Source organism: Gymnodraco acuticeps, unplaced genomic scaffold (assembly GCF_902827175.1).
Source record: "Gymnodraco acuticeps unplaced genomic scaffold, fGymAcu1.1, whole genome shotgun sequence".
NCBI lineage: Eukaryota > Metazoa > Chordata > Actinopteri > Perciformes > Bathydraconidae > Gymnodraco > Gymnodraco acuticeps.
Genome location: NW_022992310.1, coordinates 369,120 through 396,499, shown reverse-complemented (window position 1 = coordinate 396,499; position 27,380 = coordinate 369,120). Strand labels below are relative to the sequence as shown.

The 27,380-nt window shown below is 40.7% G+C and overlaps 1 protein-coding gene across 4 annotated transcripts; it reads right to left on the bottom strand.

Annotated features, from left to right (window-relative positions):
• Positions 1-340: 340 nt before the first annotated feature.
• tpm4a (tropomyosin 4a) lies at positions 341-27,380 on the bottom strand. Of its 4 annotated transcripts, none has more exons than XM_034208207.1 (9): positions 27,132-27,366; positions 24,171-24,296; positions 8,114-8,247; positions 6,484-6,601; positions 6,318-6,388; positions 6,153-6,228; positions 4,081-4,143; positions 3,457-3,526; positions 341-1,652 (listed from the first exon to the last, which is right to left on the bottom strand). In XM_034208207.1, the coding sequence occupies exons 1-9, from the start codon at positions 27,243-27,245 to the stop codon at positions 1,570-1,572; spliced, it is 855 nt and encodes a 284-aa protein (XP_034064098.1). In that variant the 5' UTR covers positions 27,246-27,366; the 3' UTR covers positions 341-1,569. The 4 variants fall into 4 exon arrangements, with proteins under 4 accessions (XP_034064098.1, XP_034064099.1, XP_034064100.1 ...); XM_034208209.1 differs by lacking the exon at positions 341-1,652 and adding an exon at positions 2,636-2,867 and having other exon boundaries at positions 27,132-27,380; XM_034208208.1 differs by lacking the exons at positions 24,171-24,296; positions 27,132-27,366 and adding an exon at positions 19,002-19,556.

Genomic DNA, 27,380 nt, shown 5'->3' with positions numbered 1-27,380 from the left:
ACTGTGGGTTTTTCTCTGGAAGTTTTTCCTTGTACGATGTGAGGGTCTAAGGACAGAGGGTCTAAGGATAGAGGGTGTCGTTTTTCTCATACTGATATTCTGAACAATCTGTGCTGTTGTTTTTGCTGTAAAGTGTCTCTACTGCTATTTTTATTTTATGTACAGCACTTTGGCTCGACCAAAAATCGTTTATAAATGTGCTATAAATAAAACTTGATTTTATTTGAATGAGTAGTACTTTTGTAATACTTTCAAAGAAAATATCAAATCTTCAAAATGCACAAAAAGTCCATGAGTCATGATTTCTGTAAAACATTTATTAGGTTGACATAGATGGGGGGGGGGGGGCGGGGGGAGGGTTGGTGAATAAAATAATTCAAAATGGCCTCGTGATGCGCTTTTCATGAACAAACAAAAATAAAGTAAAACATTTAAGAATTTATTTATTGTCTGTTATGTATGTATGTATGTATATGTATGTATGTGTGTGTGTGTGTGTGTTCTTTGGTCTTGAGAGTTTCCCTGGCACACAAATAAGAAGTGGTGTAAATGAAACAAAACCAAAAAAAGAAGAATCAGAGCAATACAATTTCTCAAATACCTAACATTATGCTACTATATACAATAAGTATCCATGGTTGATAAGACTTGATGTGAGCTTCCAGTGGTGTGGGCTTCAGCTCGCTCATGTAGATCAATATAATGTAAATAGTGGCTACATTATAGTTGGCAATGAAGAAGAGTGTCATGTCAGGTTAAGATAGTACAGCTTCACCGATTGATAATGTACATGCACAGCTCTCAGCTTCTGCAGATTCCCACACTAAAAATAGGGTATAAAACATTTGATGCACATAAATAAAATGCGTCTGCAACATGACGGCCTTAGAGATTTGCAAAAGAGGCATTAATGACATGTAAAGAAGTTGAGAGTGACTGAGCATGTACCTTGACCAGTTTATCAATCAATGAAAGCTTTCCATTTCATACTGTTGAACTCAGATTAATTAGAATAAGACAAGCACCCTTAAACCGAGTGTCTGTAGCTTCTGGTACAGCATGATTTAAAAAACTGCTGTGTAACTTCCCATCACCACTAGGTGGCACTTCAGAGCCAAGCTAATGTAGCCGGAGCAAAACCCAACACCATCTGAGCACATGCGTTACAATAATCAGACAGAGGCTTAATGTATGTGCACGTAAACATGTGAAATCGAGCCAGTTAAGTGGTTGAGTGACCAAATCTGAGGTTTCCTTGGGTGTGGAAATTGCGAGGTGTTTCTAAATAAAGTGGTCAAAGAAAAACATGATTTCTGGGGGGACAATTTCTGCAATCACAGGTGAGGAACAAAAGAAACTGAAAAATAAGCAATGGGGTCAAAATGACTTAAGGAAAAAAAGAAACAAATGTGTGGCTTAGAAAAGAAAAAAAAACATCAAGGGACAAGCATTAAGTTAATCCCCCTTCACACGGGGAATAGAGATGTTACAGCTCGAAACGTGGAATGGAGTCGAACATTAAAGGAATGTTACGTGACGATCTCATCCTCTCCAGCTTCTTCTCTGTGTTTATAAGCTGTTCAGTTCCTGCAGGGTCTGATCCAGGACTTGGTGCATGCCAAGATTCTCCTCTTTGGCTCGTGATAGTTTATCTGGAGAACAAGAGGAAAAGAGACGCGGTGAGACCTCAAACATCAGAACGTAACACTGCTGCTTTCATTCTGTCAAGCAGCATTCCATGCACAGTTTTACTGAACAGATGTTTTGCATAACTTTTAGATTAAAGTTGTGCCACATGCAAAATCCTCAACCACATCACTGTGCTCTTCATGCTTAGACTGCTGACTGTCATTCTCTGTTAGCACATTACAGTTTAGAGGATTTGTGAGCTATAGTCGTTGTACCAAAATGCTACCGTGTGATGTCAGTACACACGTTATGGGCTCACGTGAATTTATACTATCAGAAACCATCAGAAAAAGTGACATTTAAAACCAAAAGAGTGTTTTTAAGGGTTTAGGGGGATTGCAAACTGCATTAATTCACACAAATAACAGTAAATCTCACCTTGTCTCACAAACTCGCTGATAATTAGACGTAAAATGTACATTAACCATTAAGTGTCTTTGGCTTAAAGGGGCCCTATTATGTTGTTTCCTGTAGTGTGTTATATAGGTGTTAGTGCATTTAAAGGATCTGCAAAGGCTTCATTGTCTGTCTCACACACTCCTCCCCCGTGCCTTAAACACATCCATTGGACTCCTTTGTTTACTTCCGTAATATAATAGCATCACTATGTAACACTCGCTCCTATTGGCTAGCGCTCCGACACATTGTACGTGATAGGGTAAGGGACGGGACATCTCTAAGCAGTTGACTAATCACAACAGAGCCGGCCAGCTAACCAATCAGAGCAGACTGGGCTCTGGTTTCAGACAGAGGGTGAAAAGAGGTGCTGCAGCTCAGGCAGTATGAGAAGAATAAAGAGCTTTTTGAATTACATTAAAGCATGGAGACATGTCACAGTAGAGACACAAAATACAAATATGAAACACGAACATTAGCATTATACGCCTCTTTAAGTTATGATTCAAACATTCTACTTGCATGAATAAACAAGAATAGAAAGACAAAAGAAAGTAGGAAAGAAACATATTTTTAATGAATCATTTCCTGCATACTGAGACGGGACGAAGGCACGTACAGTACGATCAGAGAGAGAAGATGAGTTTGAAGCACTCGGCAGAGAAAGGGAAGTGAGAGGCAGCGAGAGAGTCAGAGCCTCTACAGAGACGTCATGTCATTGAGGGCATGGTCCAGCTCCTCGCTAATGGCCTTGTACTTCAGCTTCTGAGCGTACAATTCATCTGGAGGTCGACAGGAAGGTGTCAGGGACAGCGGCGACACAAAAAGCAGAAAGAATGAGAGGCGGAGGGAGGAAGGAGAAGACAAAAAAAAACAGGTCAGGCTTTTTAAAGATGCAGAAATGCAAAGAAGGAAGAATGATGCCGATCTAATTAAGCCGGGTTGAGCTTTATGCATTTAAACCCGCCCTGAATGTCTCACAAACACTCCAATAACTCAGCTTCCTGTGGTTAACAACTAAATAATGCTGACCTGAAAACACCTCAGCACATTGTGTCCTCTAGGAGCTTTCATGCAGTATATTTAGCACTCTTTTACACATACATATATCCAGTGTTGCTGAAGTAGGACACTCCTTCTGAAGTCTATGTGAAACTGAGTGTAATAGTGCATTAAGATGGATGAGGATTAGAGTCTCTGACCTGCAGGAAACTCACAAACTGCCCCCTTGTGTTTCGTCAACAAATGTTTCCTGGTTGTTCTTTTAAAGCCAGTGAATAATAGCCTTTGACTTTAGGTTGTGTTGAAAATATGTGTATTTTGGTGCTAACAAAGGGTTGCAACACCAAGTGAGTGCTGCTGATCTCATACCTTCCAGATCATCAATGGACTTTTCCAGTTTGGCCACTGTCCTCTCTGCAAACTCTGCACGGGTCTCAGCCTGACACACACACACACACACAATATGTTACACAGTGAATTCAACAGATAAGACTACAGGTTTTCTTTATCTTTCAAATATTAATAGATGCCATGTTTTACGAACTACAATTTCAATGCATGCAGATATTGAGATGGAGAAGAATAAGGACTGGCTTACATTATCAATTTAGGAAAATATAATCTAAAGTATGGAATGAAAACTTGTTATAGTCCTGTCATATTTGCCTTCTGAGCTGCATCCAGCTGCTTTCTATCTCACTCTGTGTGCCCACATTGGCATGAAGTGTTTTTGAGGTGGTGTGTGCTGCCTGGATGCATGTGCGTATATGGCATTTGCACTTGTTTGAGATATATCCAGCAGAGGCAAATAGATAAGCTAAGGGATTGAATCCAGAGACGCTGCAGTTACATTGTACGTGTCGGAGACCACTACCCAACTGTGATGCTTGTCCCAGTGTTTTTAAACGTGCATTTCCACATTGATGGTTTGTTTCAGTCTAAAATCATGCAGTGTATGATCATATAGTGTGATCAGTAGAATCAGGATCTCACCTCCTTCAGTTTGTCAGTCAGGACTTTGATCTCCTCCTCGTACTTGTCTTCTTTTTCTGAGTACTGTCGACATACAGAGAAAAACACATCAGTGGCAGAAACACAAACACATGCTTTTCCCTACATATGCTGGTAATTAAAGTTAACAAAATGTATTTCCCGTCACTTCTTGCCATAACGTTTAAACTCACCAAAATCTAAAGACAGATAAAAGGGGAAGTGGGACTCAAAATCCTATTATTACCACACACATACCATGTATACATCACTTCAGGGGACATTACATTGACTTACATGCATTTCCTGGAGACTTATCCTAACCTTAACCAACACATGCCTAACCCTTACCCTTACCCTTAACCCTTACCAAGTCTTCACCCTAAAATTAATGATTCCCCTCATGGGGACCTCCATTTTGTCCCCATAAGGGAGGCGAGTCCCCACATGTGACTGTGTAAACAGATTTATGTCCCCACAAGTATAGTAGTCCCCACAAGTGTCTCTACTGTAGGCTATTTTTATTACATGTACAGCACTTTGGCTCGACCAAAAATCGTTTATAAATGTGCTATATAAATAAAACTTGATTTGATTTAGTAATGCTAGGCCACACACACTCATAATTGCAGCAACAGCTATGGCACCACTCCCTGTGAGGAGCGATATGTAGAGAGGGAGGCGGAGGTGTTGCCGGCCTGGGAACAGCCTGTGCTGCGATGCACGGAGGCCTGGCTGAACAAAGCGGAGCTGGCGTGTGCTGCTGCTGCAGAGCGGTCATGAGGCGGCTGGCATGCTGTCACACTGCCTGTCCGTGCCTGGGAGGAATTTAATGTAGCGAACAGGAGGAATGTGCTGCAGGTCTCGACTGGCTGCTGGTTCACTCCCTGAATATGCTAAGAAACGGCCTCAGGGGCTCATGCTACGCTAATGAGTCTTGGATTGTTTGTTTTTTACTTGTGTGATTTTCTTTGATAAGTAATCCAAGATGAAGTTAAATTGTTCTGCAGCATTCCTACAATTTAAGCAAGTTAGATTCAAAACTTTTTAAGGCCGCTTTATTACAATTGAAGATAAAAAATGTTGCTCGATATTTCCCCCCTATCTGGATCTCTGGGACATGTGAGAGCAATTTTGTAAATTGTTTAAATAATGTTTCCAATTATTTTAAAGATTTTATAAAAGCACAATCAGGTAAAAGAATAAAATCCTCCTTCCTGTGTCTTAGCATTTTAAGACTTTTGAAATATTTATTAGGAACATTTCAACACCAATTGAGGTCGTATTTGTAGATGAATAAGTTCATGTCTAAACAACGTGATGGGAAAATAAATAGTTGCGTTGTAGGCAGGGCCGGATGATTCAGTTATAATTGAGGAAGTGTGAACCAATACTTTGGTGAAGAGGTATCCCTGCTCCCTTAATGACTGTCCACTGAGCCCTGAGAGCAGCTTCTTCAATGACGGATGCAGCGAAGAGGAGAGGAGTCATGATCAGTGTAAATGCTGTTATATATATATATATATATATTTAGGCCGTACATTCATAAAGGAGAGCTAAAGCGACTAATTGTATTTATTAAACAGGCAGGATTTGTATGTATTTGTTGAACTGACATTTGTTATTCTTGGAGTCGCAGAGAACTGAGAAACACCAAAGCTTATTTGTGCAATGTTAGCATGAATACATGTTAGCGTGATTACATTGCAAACAGTTGAGATAACTTTATCAAATATAAAAACATTATGATCTAACACATATACAAACACGTTACTCTGCTTTCATGCTATAATTTGCCACACAGCTTTTGAAAGTGCACAGCAGACTAGATTTGGAAACTATCAGCCCTATGTACGATATTTGTTCAGGCCAGGATTCACTCACTTGGCTTTTTAGCTACCTTCTAGGGTTGACATGTGAAACTTGAACATTCCTTAAAATAATTTAGGTTTGCTTCACCCAAAAACTGATCTGTTCCCCTCATGAAGCCAAAAGAAGACGTGTTACTTATAGCTGTATATTTCAGTTTCAGGGTCCAGCCACAGCCATGCTCATCCCTCACAGGAAACACTCACCTTCTCAGACTGGGCTTCTAAGGACTTCAGGTTGTTGGTCACATTTTTCAGCTCCTCCTCCAGGTCAGCGGCTTTACTGTGGAGAGAGACAGACGCATGCTGAGTGTTAATGCAAGTAATGGTAAGGACGTGGGTGTGTTTTCCAGTTATGATTATGCTTTTTACCATTCTGAGAGCTCGGCCCTCTCCTCGGCTCTCTCCAGCTCTCCCTCCAGGATCACCAGCTTACGGGCCACCTGGGGAGAAAAACATTTAAACATTTTAGACTTAGCATAATCCGAAAGACAAGAGTAGGTGAAAATAAGGACTCAAATCAGGAAGTCAGTCTCACCTCCTCGTATTTGCGGTCGGCCTCCTCTGCGATGTGTTTGGCCTCCTTTAGCTGAATCTCCTGGATCTCCATCTTCTCCTCGTCCTTACCCGCTCGGTTCTCAATAACCTTCATCCCTCTGATTGGACAAGACACAAATAAAGGTTTTCAATTACGCTTTGATAGCCAGGTAAAAACACATGTTCTCACACACATAAAGACACAAACACAACATTTGAATCTAAAGAAAATGTCGGTTAAATAAGGTTTTAATAACGTTTTAAAGGTCTGCTATCATGCTATTTTTAGGCATATATTATGAGTCTCAGATATATAAAAAATACATGTCTATGATGTGTTTTGCTCAAAATACCAAACAGATCATGCATTTTAGACATCCCTCATATCCCTTTGTTCCAGGCCTGTTATGGCGCATTTCCACTGCAGCGGGTAGCCCCGTTTAAGCGTCCTTAACCGTCCTCAAGCGGCCAGGCCAGTTTTTGGTGGCCTTTCCATATAGCGTAGCACCGGCTAGCGGGTACTTTTTCCCTCTTTTTCCGGCCCCATAAAATCGTGGTTCTATCAGGCCAGGGCCAGGGCTGAACTAGTGACGTCAACACTCTCGACTGCTGATTGGTCAGAGAGAATCGTCACAAGATCGCGCTTGAGATCATTCCTAGCGTCGCATATATATTTAGAAGCAAGCTTGCAGCATTTTTATACACAGCATTTTGTAAACGGAGGAGCTACAAAAATGGCAACGTCAAAGAAAAGCACAGAGGAGGTGACGACGTTCCTACATCTCATTGGGGATGATCAAATCCAGCGGGAGCTCGACGGAATGGCTGATCTGGGTCCTTAGCTTGAAAAAAAAAAAAGAGGAGGCCGAGCTAATGCCTGCTCAGAATTATACCGGCAGATAGTTAAATTCTGCCGTGATTAAACGCCATCAAGTTCCAAACCACATCAAGGAATATTTCTGAAACAGTATGGAGCTCAAATGCTTTTTCTCTTTCTCTTTCCCACAAGGTGAGTTCCTTTTTTTATGTCCTGCTTCTTCACACACATGCTCTCCAGTACAGGTTAGCTCTGAGTGTTAGCGATGCTAATGTAAACACTGACCATATTACGTCCAAAACAGTCGGGCATTGTTTCTGATAGCAACGTTTCTGATAGTGCCGTTTCTGATAGTGCCGTGGGTCCGCATTTCAGATATTACGTCATATGTAATATATATATATATAATATGAAATGTACTTTTTAAATGTTGGCCATGAGGGGTAGTGCAATAGGTCGCCATTGTCAGTATGTGCGTCTGTGTATTGCGTTTGTTCAAACGGTGTATGACTGATGATATGTGTATGTCTCTTAATGTCCACTATGTTTGTATATGTACATGTATGCGGAACTGCAGGACGGAGTCCAGAACTTATTTCCTTACGGGGACAATAACGTATATCGTATCGTATATCGGATGCAAATCTGGATCAGCTCCGTTGTTCCCCCGTTTTTAGAGATTTGGGTCCGGAGGAAAAGAGAGAGGGTTTTGTTTTCTGACACTTTGTGAGTTCCCCGACACACCGGGGACACATAGTTATATATAAAAGACATCAAGAAGTGCATTTTGCATGATAGGTCCCCTTTAATGTACCTCTCGCTCTCGTCCGCGGCCTTCTCAGCCTCCTCCAGCTTCTGCAGCGCCGTGGCCAGCCTCTCCTGGGCTCGGTCCAGTTCCTCCTCCACCAGCTGGATCCTACGGTTCAGACCGGCTACATCTCCCTCCGCCTGACAGGAGAGGAAAGAAGGAGACATTTAGTCATTCATTCATTCAACTTTAAATCATCCAAGCTGGTCTCCCCTTCCCCCTCTTTCCCGTCATAAAACAGGAAGGGAAGGAAAAGGCCCAAAGAGGGCGGAGGGGGGGAAGCTTGAGAAAAGTATGAATGGCTCAAAGGGAAATATGGACCTGAAGCTTTTTTCAAATGTTCTGTGCAGCAGAATACACTGTGTAAAAAACCACCTTGTTATTAGTCCACTCTAAACACAAGGGAATTGAAGTTGATATATTAGCTGAGATTAACTTAGTTGAACTCATATCTTATCGTTTTAAGCTCTTTCTGAGGTCATGTTGTAATGCAATAAAATAAAATCAAGACTGGGATCAAAGTTTATTTCCCAGGAATCCCGTGTGATGTCGTCTCAGCCAAAATGTGGAAGCTTAAATCAGTCATTTTATCCATGAGCTTCTCATACAAGTAGTGCAGGGCAACAGTCACTAACAAAAAATAGTTTCTTGTTGTTAAAAATGTCTTAAACGGAAACATCTAAGCACAGATTTAATTTAGTTTACCTTCTATGCTACAACTTCTAAAACCCACTCCTGTGGTTTCTTACGTTTACGAGGAAAGTAAAAAAGATCCTTGTGAAAATTCAGGATGATGTCGTTTGGTAATGTTTTTGTATATTTCAAAGTAGTTATGAAGAAAGCACTCACCTGTTTTACCACTGCAAAGTTACAGGTGCATTTTATTTGGAAAGCTGTTAAAATACTAATCGATTGAGCAAGGTAAACAAACATTTGGTGAAATGCCTTTTCAAGCATTTTTTTCACGTCTAAATGCTTTTCCGAAGCACTTTGAATTGCCCTGTAATAAAATAAATAAAATTGCTTTGCCTAACCTCTTACTCTGAAATAACATTTGTGTAATATGTGTTGATTTAATTATTATTAATCGCTCTACTGTGTTTGTGTTCTGTACACAAGAATAAAATACAAATGAGAAAGTTTAAACTACACATGAACTAAAATGCTTTCGATTCAATCTGTGATATATCAGTTCCTCGTGTTCTCTATGCTCATGTTTCACAAATCAAAGGTTGTGTAGCTGAGGTAGGAATAATAGGTGAAATGGAGACAGCTGGATAATGTTCAGTATAAAAGCATGGCCTACCTATAAAAACACAACCACTAACTGCTGAGTCTGCCTGGAAAGAGTAATCCTTTGTAATATCTGAACATCGCAGGACTCTGGATGTGAATGAAACGTTTACAAAGACTTCATTTCCGGTGACTGTGAATGCAGAACTGGGCCAAGCAGGGCGGACGAATGGGATTCTTCTCATCTGCCCTTTGTCAACAAAAGGCTGAGAGAGGAAAAAGAAAGCAAACAGACAACTACACAGGCATTTCCTCTCTGCTGGACACACAGTTGATCCTCCTAGGGAGCCGCTTTCAATCTGGAAACTAGTCCAAGTCCAAGTCTGCTCAAACAGCACTTTTAAACTGCTATACAAAGCTGAATTATCCATTCAAACCCCGAGTACTCACACAAGTGTACTCCCTGTGTTACTAAAGTGAAGCAGCTGGGGATTTCTTAGACAAACAGACGCTTTTCTGTGCTCAGTCGCAGGGCAGCAGTTTGTAGGTCAGTGACTCATTAGCCAGGAGTCAGGCTGCCAGTCAAAGTGTCTGCACTTCAGCCTACAGGTATGTGAGTCTGATGATATGATCTTGGCGAGATCATTAAGAGAAGTAAAAAGAAAGGATGGGCAGTGAGGAGGAAAGGTGACACTGTGGAGAGAAGAGCTCAGAAAGTATGGAAAAGTTATTAAGTCTGTTTGAGCTGGGAATAAATAGACCTCCATACAGTTTATTCTTCCATTCTGTCATAGACTCCATATTTCAGGAAATGAAAGCATGGTTTCCTTCTTGTTGGCACAGGCCCCTATTTTAATTTCTCCATGTCACCCTAGACTGCTGACTAGCCAGTCAGTCTTTCCACCTCTCCTTCTTTTTCTCTTTATGTCCTCTCCCAGGTCCTGCCCTGCTGCACCCACAGGGGGAGGCCGCTGATATGAGACAGGAAATGTATGCGAACTAGCGCTGACATGCCTTAAAACAACCAGAACTTGATAGGAGGAAAAACCAAATGAATGAAAAGCCATAAATCGGTCAAACATCTTGAAATCTCATCAGCAAGGTCAACACTTCATGTCGCTGTTGAGAAACGGCAAACAGAATTCAATCGGAGCCTGAAATAACAGGTATTGTAACTCCCCGAGTCCGGAGTGAAGCAATGCAGTGTGAAGGATTCAGTCTGCGCACAAACAAAGCGTTAGGTGAGCCGCACAGGCACATCAGACGCTGTAGATGCACTTGCAGACACATGCAAACAGTCACTGTCAATCTCTGCTGCTCTAAAACAAACATCAGTAGCAAGCAACCAGGCAGGTTTCCCGCACGTGTCGTCAAGTAACACACAAACCAAAGTCTTCCCTAACGCCACAATGCCGGTAACGTATATCTCCAAATCTGTGCAACCTGGGGTGCTTTCTGTTATCAAATGTTCACAATCACAGATGGGGGAATCCCCTTTCAGACAGACATAGCCTTGTGTAAAGTAAGAAAGCATAAAGTACACACTCTCACGCCTCTAATTCACTCAGCCATGACCAGAGAAGCTTTTCCTGTAAGTCCTGAAGATAATGTTTGAAAGTACATTCCCTTCTGCAGTTTCATTTAATCATTTAACCAATGCTTAAAGCACACAAACACTTTGAGTATTCAGAGATAACAGACAGCAATGTTCAGGTAAAGGTCACAAGAACTATAGTCTTATGACAAGCCTAACATACTCTCAGAATAGACGTTAATGTGACTTTACAAAAGAGGATCTTAAAAAGAAGTGACAGGAAGTGTGCTGCCCGACATCCTTTCATTTCCTCCCTTTGATTGTTCTTTCTTTCAGAGCCGGTTTTCTCTCCGTCTCGTGGCCATGCCCCTTCCTTTAGCAACCGCTTTGCATTCTCCGGCTGCCAGGGACGCACACCGCCTTATATGGTAAAACAAACTATGGAGAATGTTTGTGGTGGAGTATCAGGAAGATTGAGGCCACACACACACACACACACACACACACACACACACACACACACACACACACACACACACACACACACACACACACACACACACACACACACACACACACACACACACACACACACACACCACACACACACACACACACACACACACACACACACACACACACACACACACACACACACACACACACACACACACACACACACACACACACACACACACACACACACACACACACACACACACACACACACACACACACACACACACACACACACACACACACACACACACACACACACACACACACACACACACACACACACACACACACACACACACACACACACACACACACACACACACACACACACACACACACACACACACACACACGAAAGTCAGGTAAAGCTGACTACAGCTCCATTTGACTAGATAGAGCCTTGCTAAAGCACGTTCATTGTCATATTCAAAAGAAGTTTGACATTTTGGGGAATTTGCTATCAAGAGATCAATCCAACTCTCTTTCGGTACAGTTACCCATCTACATCCAGCATGTGGTTAGCTTAGCACAAACAGCTAGCTTAGCTTTTTCCGGAAGTAGCTAAATCCACCTACCTGCACCTCTAAAGCAACTCACTTTGTATATCTTGTTGTATTCATCCATACCAACACTGAACCGTAACAGCTTTAGTGGTTTTTCCCCTCAGGCCCAGTCGACACCTATATTGGCATTTAAAAAATGTTGCTTTTTCTATGTGTTTAGGTTTTTTCTCCACACCCACAAGGGGTTTTAAGTGACTGAAAAGACAGCTTTTGAGTCAAGTTTTCAGTGTCGATGGGTACATTATTTGGCTTGTAACATTAAAGTGTGCACATGTGTTATTTTGTAAGGTGTCAAAAAACGAGGCCATGCAAACAAAGGACATGGCCAAAATTGTACTGGTTCAAACTTTATAAGTAGAAGTTTTCTAAACATGCAAGCTTACCAATTATTGTACATTTACTGTTCCACTATATTGAGGAACAGAGGCATCAGAATACTACATGGTTATATCCAACACTTCATTTGATTGGGGTCCAACCTGACCTTTGGCCTTTTCAGCGCTCCAACTGTGCATTTTTATTTGGGCAGAGATTTTTCATAAACAGTGGTTGTGTGGAAGGGATTTTTCTAAATAATTCGAACAAATCCCAGCGTACATGTGGACTAGAATTTATATTCTCAACTAATTGCCTGGCAAACGCACAGTAACAAGACTCTGTGATATCAAATTGAATTGCTTTACACTTTTGAATAGAACAAACGAGGTAAACTGGTGAATTTGTGACTGGTACTGTACGCAGAGTTTTTAAAAAAAAGTTCTAGACAGAACTAGACTAGCTGTTTCAAGCCTTTCTGCTAATCTAACAGCTGTTGAATGAATCTTCACATTTAACATACAGACATGCGAGTGGTATTGATCGAGCGGCAAGAAGGAAGTGAGCTTGTTTAAAAAAAAACTATTCCTCAAACAGTCAGTGAGGAGGGTTTATTCTAAGCAGCATTAAAAAGTGACACAAACTAGGGCTGAACGATTAATCGATTTTAAATCGAAATCACGATTTTAAATGATGCAATTAAAAAATCGCAAAGTCTGCGATTTCTTTCACATTTATTTTCTTTCATCTTGTGTGTCAGTCATCCACACCAATCAGAAGTGCTGTGCTCCACATGTACCAGCCATTGTTAACCAATCAGAAGTGGCCCATGATAGAAGGTGATAGACAGATTGATCCAATCACCTGCCAAGTATTTTTGAAAGTGCCTGCCCTTTCCAAATGGCTTCCAATGGAGCTCTCCTAGATGGTTTGGTGAAACAAACCATCTGGGTCAGGTTAGTAATGCTCCATCACATGTTTCTATTACAGGGTGACTCTTAAACTGAAGCTTGACTTTAAAGCAACCCAACGGAAATCTCATGTAAGTTTAGTTCTTTCACTCGTAGATCGGGCTGCGGGGGTGCTAGAGCACGTTGGTGCGACCTTCCTAGCCAGAGATATGGCCCCATTTTACAATAAACCTCCGTTGGGTCGCTTAAAAACAAATATCGCAAATCGAATCGCAATATCTGTCAGAAAAATCGCAATTAGATTATTTCCCCAAATCGTGCAGCCCTAACACAAACTACATCATGTTAGAATAATCTTTTAATCACTGCTGTGTACTTAGTAAACAGTCTAACATCTGACTTGAAGATACAGCACAGCTCTACGGGGAGTGACTTTAGAAGTACCTGAGTGCATTAGAAACAAGATCAAGGACGAGTGAAAGAGGAATCTAATTATTGGCTGATTCCAGGGCAGTGGGCTAATGAGCTGCACAATGCTGATGGGGTTCAGGGGAAGTTATTCCTGACACTGCTGCTAACACTACTCTCAATGCAAGCGTGTGTCTGTGAGTGTGTAATCTTTTCCCACGAAGATCTGGCATGCAAAGAGAGCTGCACTCAATGTATAAGGCAGCCTGTCATGAGGCGTGATATGTAAAAGACGGTCATTAAACTTCCAGACAAGCATTACAATCACAATGAGATCTCTCTGTGCAAAAAAGGGACAGATCATGAGCTGCTAAGTCTGTCGTTCAGGCTCTGCTGCATACTGAAGTGACTTATCCGGAAAAGAGAGTCATTGCAACGTGAACAATTGCCCTTCAGGAATTCATAGTTCTGACAAAATTATGAAGACAGTTGTCCTTCTTGCATATGTTACATTTCTGGAAAGATGGCATCCAATTATGTAGTCCAACTAGCAATCCTAGAAGCGGTTTTATTTGGTTCTTTCAGCCTTCAACAATAATGGAAATGGTATTCATTTAGCCTTAAAGTACCATATAAACATTTATCTGCAGTGCTAACACGCCAACAGATGCAAAGGTCCTGCTTTGACAAAAACACCAAAAAATTAAAATCACCAAGCCGTACATGCATCTATAGAGAAAATATATCTGCATAATTTCTACACTCTTAATCTACTAAATGACATTATAGCTAATTTAGCACCATCTTTGGCCTGCATAAAAGCGAAACCACAACTTCCACAAACCGCTAACATGGGAGTTTTCTCCAGAATGCCGACAGCGACTGCCAAAACGTCTCAACATGTGGCAGTTATATTTGGAAAGTTGGGCTCTTCCCAGGGAGAGGGTCCAAAGAAAACACTCTACGGCTAGAGGCCCATCAGAAAACCCTCAAGCCATTGGACCACAGTAAGCAGCAAAGAGATGAAACCTCTCGCCGATTCTGACAGACTGTTGAGCTGAGAGAAGTATTTCTAAATGACTGCCCACAATTAGCTTTCAATATGTGGTGTGAGTGGTGTAGAATAGAGCCGCAAGGAATATATATATATAACTGCCAAATATTTGGAACATCGACTCACTGCAAAGTCATTTTCCATCCAAAAATGTTTCAGTCCATTAAATATGGAGATTTTAAGCTTTATTTTATAACATATTCAAGTCCATGTCTTTTGGGGGTATAAAACAAGCCATTTAAAGAAATCACCTTGGACTTTGAGAGACTATGGATTCAACATTTTCTGACGAAACTATTTATTGATTAATGTAGAAAACAATTAGCAGAATAATCAATTAAAGGAATTACTGTATGTTGCAGCCCTAATTATTAAATGAGAACTGTTGTAATGCATATCTAGAAAATCCAATGTTCATGCCATTACGTAACAGTGGATATTAAAATAAAAACGACATATAATTAGGTATGGTTTGAAATCAGTAGGTTACATGGCTTTAAGATGGGTTTTAGTATTAAACTTGTACGAAAATGGTGTGCCATAACTGGAATCCATGTACTCTTGGTCCACACACACACACACACTAATCTTCCTGTTGATCAGGGCTGGAGCTCAGGGACAGGAAGTGTTGGGAGTAGAAACACAGGAAGTGCTGGGCCAGAGTCGGCAGACGACATCCTGGGAGGGGCAGCCTGGGTGTGTGTGTGTGTGTGTGGGGGGGGGGGTGGGTGGGTGGTAATAATAGGATTTTGAGTCCCACTTCCCCTTTTATCTGTCTTTAGATTTTGATGAGTTTAAACTTTATGGCAAGAAGTGACGGGAAATCCAATTGACTGTTCTGAAATTAGCCAAGTCATTATTTTATCTCAGTATAAAAAACATGGTTCTGACAGGTCTTTTAAATGCATGAGAGTTTGTGAATGATGAGGGGAAAATGAAGGACTTCAAAATATAACTTCATAGACTTGGGGAATTGAAAAGGCCTGAATTTATACATTTTTGTAAACATTGGTCTGAAAAGTCCATGAAAGGTCTCTACATTTGATGTTTAAGAAGGTATGGGAACGCTGAATACATAATGAAATGTGTCAATAACAAAGTCAACCTTCACACATTTGCTTCCATGATATAAAAAGCAGCCAGTCTAGTTTATCTGTGTTGCTCACACAGCTCTCAGGGTCATGAATGAAGAACAAACCTTCGTCTTCAGCCTGACCTTCAACTCAAACAAGCAGCTGCTGTAAACACCATGAAGAATGAACAGTTCATTGAGATTAACATCCGTACATAAAACACATCGAAGCAGGTCAAAAGAGCATTTCAATACAATGTCTCTTGTGTAATCTGACAGAGCCTTAAAGCATTATTGAGTAACGTCTCCAGAGGCGTCAAAAAACCACAATGAAATATCACGAGGCAATTACATTTATTTTATTCTTTAGTATGGTATGTGGCCAAGTAGTTTTTTTCTTCCCTGCCTCCAGATTTTCAAACAATGATTCATTACCTTAACACTCAGCGAGCGTGTTTTGATCTGCCTGTGCTCTGAGGAAAAGCGTTTTTGTGCCAAGGAATAACTGCAGGTTGCCCTAATTATTCACATCTGGGACCACAGCAGCCTCGACACACAAACGCTGTTTCACTTTGAATGGAGTGAGAAGTGTGAAAGCTGAACCTGCTTTTACACTTTAAGGCTGAAATGGAAACACTTTTTCCAAAATACAAAGTCTTACAACCCTCCTATTTATTTACAAGCATTGCAAACAAGTTGATTTACACATACTCTAACGTAGTAGCTGATATGGGCACTATCCAAGTGTTAATTGATCTATTTTTCAACACATTCATTCAATGAACGGCACTAATATATTCAACACAGCTGTAACTAGGCGATATGAAGTGTGGATTTATGGTAAAAGTGTCTTTATATCTGCTCATAAACATTTATTACGGTGTTAAGTGTTTACAGTTACCGTAATATCTCTAAAAATCCACATCTGAATCGTCAAGTCGTCCTTATAAAAAGGGCTCTTGTCTCCACATCTGGCTCTGAAGCAGTATATCACTCTTGCATTTGGTTGGAAACACATAAAAGCCTCATTTTACATCAGAAAGTGATAGTAGATGACAGCCTCTCTATCCCAAAAGATGAAATGTTAAAATGTATGACCAGAAATCTGTTTATTATGCACATTTACTATGCTTTCCATTGAGAAGTAGTCCCGCAAGTTGAAGATTTCGCTAAACAAAACAAACATTTACAAGACATTCAATGAGTGAAAAGCAGCTGGCTCCTCCTTTGCCAACTAAGCAATAAGTTGATTGAATTGACACAAATAATAATGCAAGAAGACAGCTTTAAAACATGTGTGACCAGAGATGTGTGCTTAAGTTTGATGCAAGAAGGTCGTCAGCATGAATCAAATAAAAACATTTTGGTTCATTAAAACCAAATAGACCAAAAAAACCAACCCTTGAGAAAGCATCGACCGAACAAAGACAACATCCCAATACTTAATGATAGAGTTAAGGTCGGTCCCAACATGAATTGACCATAAGAAAACGATGCCCTTGAATTTAAACACTGTAATTACTATAAATAATTATTACTGACGTCACTGATGTATATATAGGTTCATATATTGAACCATTACCCACAAGACGACCAAACGCCCTATTGTCAAATGACCATGTTGCCTAATAGGCAGTCTGTAACAAAAGGGGTAAATCCTACAGCACACCAGCTCCTTTCATCATCTCAGCTCCATATCTTTACAGCCACACCTTCCCCTCCCACTCTCCTTCAATCTCTCCTCTTGTCCTGTCATTAACCGGCTCCTATGCAAAAGGATATGGCTCCGAATGCCATAAAGCAGCACGTGAAACAAGTCAAGACTGTTACCTAACTGTGCTGCTAAGCATTTTTATTTCTCCAATTGAAGCACCACACCTTTTCTGTGTGTGGCTACAATCCTCGGAAGTAGGCTGAGTCAAGAGAGAGGCAGGTGACAGACATGGGTGAATACGTACTGTATGAGTCATTTTCAAAACATCCCCGTGTCGAGAAACCACATTTTTGTGTGTTAACTACAGAATGGTTCTACTGCTTCTGCACTGATGAATCTAAACGCATGGAAGTGGGTCTGCAACGCTATTTTCATTATAAATTAATCTGTCAAATATTTTTCTGGTCTCAAATGTGAGAAAATAGTGAAAAATGTCCTTTGTAATCATTCAAAGATCAATGTAATGCCTACACATTTCTTGTTCGTCATTTCAAATCCCAAAGAGAGTCACTTAAGTATGAAATAAACCGTAACATTAAGAAATCTCCATATTTGAGAGGCTTAAAACAGCATTTTCTGCCATTTTGTCATTAAAATGACTTTAAAGATGATTAAAAGTATCACATTTGTTAAAGATCTAATTGATTTATCTACAGAATAACAGTTTGATCTACATAATGTCAGTCAATAGCAAACAAATGTACTTTCCAAGTTCCTATAGCCAAAAGTGACATCTTCAATTATCTTGTTTTGTTTGACCAACAGTATAAAACCAAATAATGTCAAGTTGATTTTCATGGAGGTGTAAAAAAACTGGAACATATTAACACCTGGGAAGCTGAGAACAGTATTTCTATGACATTATGGCTTAAAGAATAGCTTGATTCACTTTCTGTTGATCGATTAAGCAAGTAATAGCTTCAGCTCTCGCTAAAAATGGCCCAATTTCCAGGCTATTCCTTTGAATCTTTAATAACAGAGTGCATACTTTTAAGTATATGCCTTTTTATTTTCCTTTCATTGGTGGAGACAGGATGGTGGTTGGGCATTTACCCAGGCAGCTGCTGCTGGCACACAACCCCTCTGCTGAAGTGCTTCTGAGCAAAGCGTCACAACATTATCCACTTAATCCAAGTGTTTCCAGCTCTTAAAAGCTTCTAAAACCTCATTAATAAGTAGTTTAAAGTATAATACAATGAAATATGAACATGATGTATTAATAATCAGTAATCCGGTGAGTCTAATAGATTAATTAAATTGCACAATAGCTCCAATGCTGTCTACGTGGTCTACACCATTCACAGTACAGCGGCCTGTGAATCAGACACCACTGCGCATGCGCAACAGACCTGCAGGAATCCAAACTTTTTTTCAGCGCAGACCAACGCCTTGCATTGTGGCACAATCACGCCCGCGAATGAATCAATGACATGAACTTTTTCGTCTTTTTTACAGCCTGAGCAGTGAATATAGAGAAGTTGAAACCATTGTATAAGACTGACAGGTGATAATAGAGAGAAACTGGGGTTTTAAGACCCAGGGAAAAGAGGTTTAAAAAGTATTTGTCTCACTTTCCCCCGGAGTTCGCGTTCACTGTCCAGCTCTCTCTGTATGACCTGAGCCCGGTCCTCTGCATCGTCGGCCTGCTGCTGCAAACTCTGAATCTTCCTCTTCACGGCATCCAGAGAGTTCAAACCTGCCATTATTGCCTGTTTGGTTACTTAATTTAACACTACGCGTAAAGGGAAAAAACGCAGTTAAGACTTTCTGGGTTGTGCAATATAAAAAAAGTCGCTACAGTGACCTGCTTATTTGGTCTAGTTAGAGTCAAACACTAAGAACTCTGAAACAAAAACACAAAAATGTTGGTCCAAAGTCTTTGGAATGTAAAGGAGTCGTTCAAGTGCAAAGAAAAAAGTTATATAACCAGGAAGTAAACGCTGCCCAGGTGTTGGTCCAAAGTGTCTCTTCTGCTCTGTAGGAATGATACGTTCACCAGCAGTTTAAAAAGTAGTCCTCAGGAATGTTGCAGTTTTTTGGTCCGGACACACTTTTTTTTTTGAGGAGGAGGAGGAGGAATTAGAAAAGCTGCGTGGTGAGGAGAGCGGAGAGCGCCAGACTGAGAGCCGGAGGAGGAGAGCACTGATCGGCATGATGAGGTCAGAGAGGGCGGGGCGAGGGTGTGCGTGTGTGTGTGTGTGTGTAAAAACGCATGACTGATGTGATCACTGCTTGAAAGAAAAAATTGAAAACCAGGATGTATTACTTTCAGTTAAAAAGGTGCCTGTAGTTTAGATGTCACACAGACTGATTGATTTGACAGTGAAATTCAACTTAGACTGAAGTTTAAAGTTTCCATCGTGCTTGAAAACATATAAACGTGATGTGTCTTTGAGTGTTCGAACAACTAACAACATTTAATTTGACTGTATTACTCATAATGATGACGTTATGAAGCAGATAGCATACTACCCAAGACATTAACAAACTTCCTTTACCCTCACCCTAAAAACATATTTAATAGGGCCCTATTATTGTTTTGGGGGTTTTCCCTTTCCTGTGGTGTGTTATAGGTTTTGGTGCATGTAAATGGTCTTCAAATGCTAAAATCCCTCACTCACCCCAACCTGCCTCCATCGGACACCTTTGTTTAGTTCAGTAACATAGTGACAACACCATGCATCACTCACGCTTCTATTGGCTAGCGCTCCAACACATTGTAAATGATAGGCTAAGGGGCGGGACTTCTCTAAGCGTCTGACTAATCACAACAGAGCCGTCCAGCTAACCAATCAGAGCAGACTGGGCTCTGGTTTCAGACAGAGGGTGAAAAGAGGTGCTGCAGCACAGGCATTATGAGAAAAATAAAGAGCTTTTTGAACATTAAAGCATGGAGACATGTCCCAGTAGAGGAAGAGAATACAAATATGCAACTTAAAATGAGCATAATAGGCCCCTTTAATACTAACAGTGGTTTATTGTGCCTATATCATCTCACTGAGCACTATTCTGGGATTCTTGCAATAGAAATGAATGTTAACCCGACTTGCGGGGTTTAGCCACGTTGCTCACTATATAGATACATTATTTGAAATGATGTTCTTTGTGTGGGTGTAAATCTGATTCATGTTTCTCTGCTGACCCTGCCCGTGTTTACCCTCTCTTTTCACATTCATTGTTAGCAGGACATTCTGGCTGGACGAGTAAGTAGGCCGAATTCTTTTTCTTCTCAGCTCGCTCCAGTTCAGGTTCAAATGCAATCCTGCTGTTCACTGTGAAGAAGGAAACAAATCTCTCACAACCAATCTCATCTGTTGATTGAGCCTCTCTGTATGATTTGCCCCTTGCACCGGAAAAGCTGGAAGCATTGATTTCATTAGACACAGGAGGAGTGTGGGGCTTTCTGTTTGCCTTAGCTGCATTCCTCACATACCACAGCCCCCTGCCTGCTCTCCACTTTCCCCGCCCGCCCCCACAGCACCGCTTTCCCCCTAAAAACTGTAACTGTTGCTGCTGCTATCAATACCTGTAATAAAACGACATGGTGTCCCCCTCTTTGACTCCCACCCTTCAGCTTTCTATGCTAATATGTTGACCTAACACTCTTCAAAACAGACTCTTTGTCTGGTTACTTGAACTGACACTGAGCTAATTATGAGCACTGGTGTAGGGACTATTTTTTCACTAATCACAACCTCTTTCTTGCCGGTGTCTTTGGCTCACTGTTCTGCTTTCCCAGCCCCCCTCCAGGTCTGAAATCTGGCTGAGCTTTCTGTGTGAATTGAGATGTGTAATGGCTTGACTGCTGCCTCTAATAAGTGACATGTGGAGGGGGGATTCATGGAGGTGGAGTAGAACAGCCTTAAAAATGTGTGTAAGACTTTACTGACAATCTGTTATACTGTAGTGGTGGAATGGAGTACATTTACTCAAGTATTGAGTTTCAGTTTGAGGTACTTTACCTGAATATTTCCATTATAGTTCAGTTCAACTCCACTACATTTCAACAGCCAATATTGTATGTTTTACTCTACTTCATTATCTACTTTACAGATTCACACTATTAGCTTATACAAAATATATATAAATCATATTAGATATTAGATATAATTATAGTTTAAGATATCCAGCAGCATTCCAATTTGGACCCCTTAGTTTTCTTCAGAAACGTCACTATGTAATACTCATTTCTTCTATAGGCTAGCGCTCCTACACATTGTGTGTCATAGGCTAGGGCTGGACATCTCTAAGTGGTTGACCAATCACAACAGAGCCGGCCAGCTAACCAATCAGAGCAGACTGGACATGTCACAGTAGAGACACTACATACTAATATGAACCTGGAAATTAGCATATGTCCTTTAATATATATTTGAATAGGCCATTATGCTCAACGAGTAGTTTTACTTTTGGTACTGAATTATATTTTGATACCAATACTGTTGTACTTTTACTTGCAAGACTTTTACTTTTCACAATTTGTTAGAAGGAAATATCTGAGTTCTTCTTCCACCTCTGGTTATACTAAATATACATTTTTAACAAAACCTCAGAGTAAAAGCTTCACCCAGTAAAACCACAACTCCTTTTTCCAGAGGCCCGCTTGACCCCCTTTACATGTGAGGCTCCTCCGAACCCCTCAGTGTTTATTTGATCACTGCGTGAGTATAAGCCAGCGTGTCTCAGCCTCCCTCTGTGTGTCAGACACTTCCTTTCTCTTTGTGTGTAGTAGAACGCTGCATTTCCCTGGGATATCCTCCACAAGACTCAAACAATACCACATCTTGGTGGCAGCTGGGAGATTTTCCTGGTGATGCTTTGCTCCGCACGGTTTGCTCGGTAATATGGAATGACTGGATTCTTATATTGTCATTAAAGGGGCATTTTACTGCTAAACTGGTATGGTCAGATGCTTATCTTGGACATAAGTGACTCCAGGATGAGGAATGTGTTTATATTTGAGTTCCCCCTCTCTCTCTCTCTCTCTCTCTCTCTCTCTCTCTCTCTCTCTCTCTCTCTCTCTCTCTCTCTCTCTCTCTCTCTCTCTCTCTCTCTCTCTCTCTCACACAACCACCCACCACACACACACACACACACACACACACACACACAACACACACACACAACACCACACACACACACACACACACGCACGTCTGTGCATGCAGTAATATGCACCGCTGAGAGATATACTGTACATCGTGTGGTTTGCGGTGGTTGCCAACTATCTGTAATATGATCTTTTTTTCCAGATTGCAGCTTATTTGCCACGGGAAATTCACATAAACAATGTTACGCTTTCATTCACTGAAATGTTTTATTTGTGTATAGAGAGTAAGTTTGGGTCTGATGTAAGAACACCAATAAGTGTTTAATTAAAGGAGCGCTACACTGATTTGCAGGTGTCTGGGAGTACTACAGGCCTTTTGTTACTCAAGATGGAGCTGATAAATGGCCTTAAGTGTTACTTGAGGCCATGTTGGTTGTGGCAGAAAAGTAGACATTTGAAAACAAAAAAAATCTGGGGGTGTGGAATTAAAAAGAAGCCAGTTAACCAAACCTCTGAAGCACACTCCTGTTCTGCTTCTGGCTAGTAGCTAGTTTATTAGCCACTACTAGCACAACACACCCAAATCTCTGACATTATTGTTGACATTGTTGAATTGCATTGTGGATAATATAGGTGCAAGGTATTGACCAGAAAAGAGATTTTGTGGAAAGTAAAACTACGATATTTCCTTTTGAAAAGTAGACGTTTGAAGTAGCATCAAATAAAACTCAGGTGAAGTGCACATATCTGAAAATTGGATTTGAGTAAATGCACTTTAAATTGAACAGACATCAAGTGTTGATGTGGTGATAATCATATGGAAAATAACACTCCATAATGTCCATATGTCTGCCATGCTGTTGTTGTTACTGTGAAGTTTTAAAGTACACAAACTGTTGGAATTATATCGTGTGTGTGTGTGTGTGTTTGCGCGTGTGTGTGCGTGTGTGTGTTTGTTTGCGTGTGTGTGTGTGTTTGGTTGAGGGGGTTACAGTTTATCCTTGTGCTCATCTTTCAGGAGTGGCTGCACAGGAATGTAACCGTCTCTGAAGTGCTTCTCTGTGGATCAAAGTGAACCCACAGCTGGGTCTGAGGACCGTCCAGCTGTGGAGTAATGGTCTCTGGTCTTTAGCAGCACCATGGTAATGTGAGTGTGTGTCAACAAGAAAAGCAGGTAACACAACTACAGCATAAGCCTCTTGTCAATACTCAAATGTGTGATTAAGATTAAATTAGACAGGGTGTTGCATCATCATGACTGTATAGGACTGGCAGTTGTTCATAAAGTGAAACTGATCATGTGTAATGCCAATACCTGCTACAAAATAATATTTAAAAAAAACTATTTATGTAATTTTCGATTATTTCCTGATGTCTTCAAAGTTAGATAACTGTTTCTGTTTGTTATTGAGTTCAGTTGAGCTACAGAAATACTATAATTTAATCTCATACTGAATAGTTTACTCAGACCAGGATTGTTTCACCAAGATCCCAATCTGCTTCTAAGCAGATACAAACCTTTGAATCAACATTAGTTGTGTCTGTTCCTTCATCAAGCACAGCACAGAGGCTGTTGGCTGTCACCACTATCAGGGGCTTAAAAGAGATTCAACTGGGCTATCTTAAACTGTACAGAGATGAAAGACCCCCCTGTGAAATGCGTGCAGTAAGTTAGGGACCCTTCACTCACGTCTGCAGCCGTCTTCTCGGACAGTTCCAGTTTCTCCTGAGCGTCTTTCAGGCCCGAGGAGAATTTGTCCAGTTCGTCCTCTGTCATCTTCATCTTCTTCTGCAGGTCCATCAGCTCCTCCTCCAGCTGCATGGGAGAGACCATTAGTCCAGTTTAGTGCACTGTTTCTAGTTGGTATGTTATCCAAATTATATTAGATTTGTCTTGTTTTTAACATCAGCACTTTCCCCCTAGTTGGCACGAGCATGTCCTGCGAAGTATTTTATTCTGCTTGAGTCTGTTCTCTTTAATTTTGAATAGAAAAATCTCACTCTAACGAATGTTATGTATAAAGTCTATTGTATCATATCGTATTGTATCATATAATGGTCCAAGACACTCCGAATTATTCATGTCTTAATGTGTGCATATCTATAAATGTGTCTTTTGATTGTGTATATATACTGTAGGTATATACATATTTGCATACATATTTGTATATATATTTGTTTTTGTATTCGGGATTGTGGGAAGCGGTATTTCGATCTCTGAAACTGAAAGATTGACAATAAAGTTGACTTTTGACTTTGAAAACCAGATTCCATGAACAATAGAGTGCTGTAACTCAAATGTGGGATGTCACTTAGTACAAAGTCTGGAACTCCTCCATAGACAGTGAATTGGGAAGGTTGTTATGAATGACACTCGGAGCACCCAAAGGATTATTTCGTGACATTTTCAGTTTCAGAACTGATACACTCCCCAGAAGTCAGTTTCCAATTCATTTTGAGACTTCTGTGGTTTCTGGCTTTGACCTCATGTTAAAATAATATTGACTGTACTTTCTTAGGCCATGGAAATACCATATTGGAATTCAGAATTTAGGAGGTGATCCCCTTTAAAAGAACGCTCCAAACCCTGGATCAGTTTTAAGCTTTAAACCTTTTAGCAACCCTAACAACCTTGTTAAGATGGTCATATTGATACAACAAATATGCTTTTACTTGCACTAAGGTGGTAGAATGGTGTAAGGGGTGTAGCTTGTGCCACGGAAGAACCCAATAAATGGCCTCAAACATGGGCAATTTCATTAACGTTGTGAGATAGTGCATTAGCCTTGGCAGATTTCTCTGCGTACTGAATGCACTGTCTAGTTTTTAATGTGTTTGTACTGCGTTTTATTACATTACATTACATTACATTACATTGCATTTAGCTGACGCTTTTATCCAAAGCGACTTACAATAAGTGCGTTCGTCCAACAAAATACAACTTGAAGAAAACAGAATCATAAAAGTACATCAGGTTTCATAGAGCAAAAACATTTCAAGTGCTACTCAACTGGCTTTAGGTAAGCCAGCCCTTTATTAGTATATAAGTGCTTTGTTAATAGTTCTAACGCTCGAAGTGGAGTCGAAAGAGATGAGTTTTCAGTTTGCGCCGGAAGATGTGCAATCTATCTGCCGTCCTGATGTCAATGGGGAGCTCATTCCACCATTTTGGAGCCAGGACAGCAAACCCATTCATGAGTCAGCCTGATGGGACGTCGTAAAAGCCAAGGTGTTTGAATTCAGAGCAGTGATAAAGCAGCACTGATGATTTGGGAGTCTAATTGTGTTGTTTGAGGAACATTTAAATGGTTATGCCTAATATCTGCCCTTTCTCTCTCTCTCTCTCTCTCTCTCTCTCTCACACACTCACACACACACACACACACACACACACACACACACACACACACACACACACACACACACACACACACCACACACACACACCGGGCTAAGTGTTCCCTTTTGAGAAGTACTTCTGATAATCCAACTGAATTCCACTCTGTCGTGTCTCCTGGTGTCTAAAAATACAGCCGTTATCAGTGAGAACACACAGATGCCTGGGTGTGTGTGTGTGTGTGTGTGTGTCATTTGTGTGTCCACATGTATCCATGAGCATGCTTATTATCATTGTGAGTTGTCTCCTGTGTTGGATGAATGCACCTGTCAAAGAGGCTTTAAGACGCTCCATTAACTCTCTTCAAATGGGTCCTTAAGGGAGGGATGTTACTACTTTTTCCTCCCCTGAAGACCAAAATCCTGGGTGGTCTCATCACCTGAAGGGGCCGAAACCACCATGATGAACTCTCTCTGAGCCCCACTGTAAACAGCATTAATACTGACCCATCGTCACGTTCAGGTACCTTACATTATTCGTTGTTTGTGTTCACTGTCAGATGAAAACATTCCAATTTGAACAGAAAGCAACTATGGTGTTAAAAAGTTTGTGTTTACATTTGGGATGCTGGGTTTGAAGTGGTTATCTAATAGAAAATAAAAAGGTTTCCAGAGCTTGTCCTGAGAGCATCGCCTGACCTTTTAAGGAGGTGTTGTCGCCTCACATACTGTGACTAGGAGTTGTTGAATTTACCGTGAAGTCTCTAAGCGGTGGCCAAAAAAACCTCAAATATTTCTTTCAGCTGTGATAGGGCCAAGTGAAACAGTACATTAGCTGTGAGGAATAAATTGGAAATGTGTTTACAGACAGTTTCCTTAAAGGTATGTCTGGTATGATGATTATCTTGAATAAAGACAATCAGCCTAATAGGAAACATTTAAGTATGCTTAGTATGGACCATTTATTACAAATATGTTTTCCAACTCATCAACAAAATTATGAACACTTCCTCCAATTATTCTTATTTCTTTTCAATCATCACTTTCTTGCAACATTTTCTTGCACTATTTTATTGTTTTTTGAATTGTTTTTATCTTGTATATATTTATGTTGCATTATTGGAGGAGCCTGGGTCTTAAGAGTTGCATTGCCATACACTACATATGAAAAAAAAGCCTTTGAATCTTAAGTGTGACTTTATTCCTTTTTTACTGGTCAAAAACTGCATTTCTAAATCTTTGTAATACTTTGACGTTGTTTTAGACGTCACTACCGACACATCCATGTCTATCTGCTCTCCTCCTTCATTCCCACCTGTTTGCATTTGTCCTCCGCCGCCTTCTTGTCCGTCTCCGCCTGCTCCGCCCGGTCGATGGCGTTCTCCTTGTCCAGTTTCAGCATCTGCATCTTCTTCTTGATGGCCTCCATGGTGCCTGCTCGGTTGGATTTCCTCCTCTTTCTGAGATGTGAAAGTGCAGCTTCGAAAAGAGCTCTCCTGTTGTGCTGAGATGCAGGAGAGTCACTTCAGAGCCGGAGGGAGTCCAACAAAGCTGCAGAGAAAGA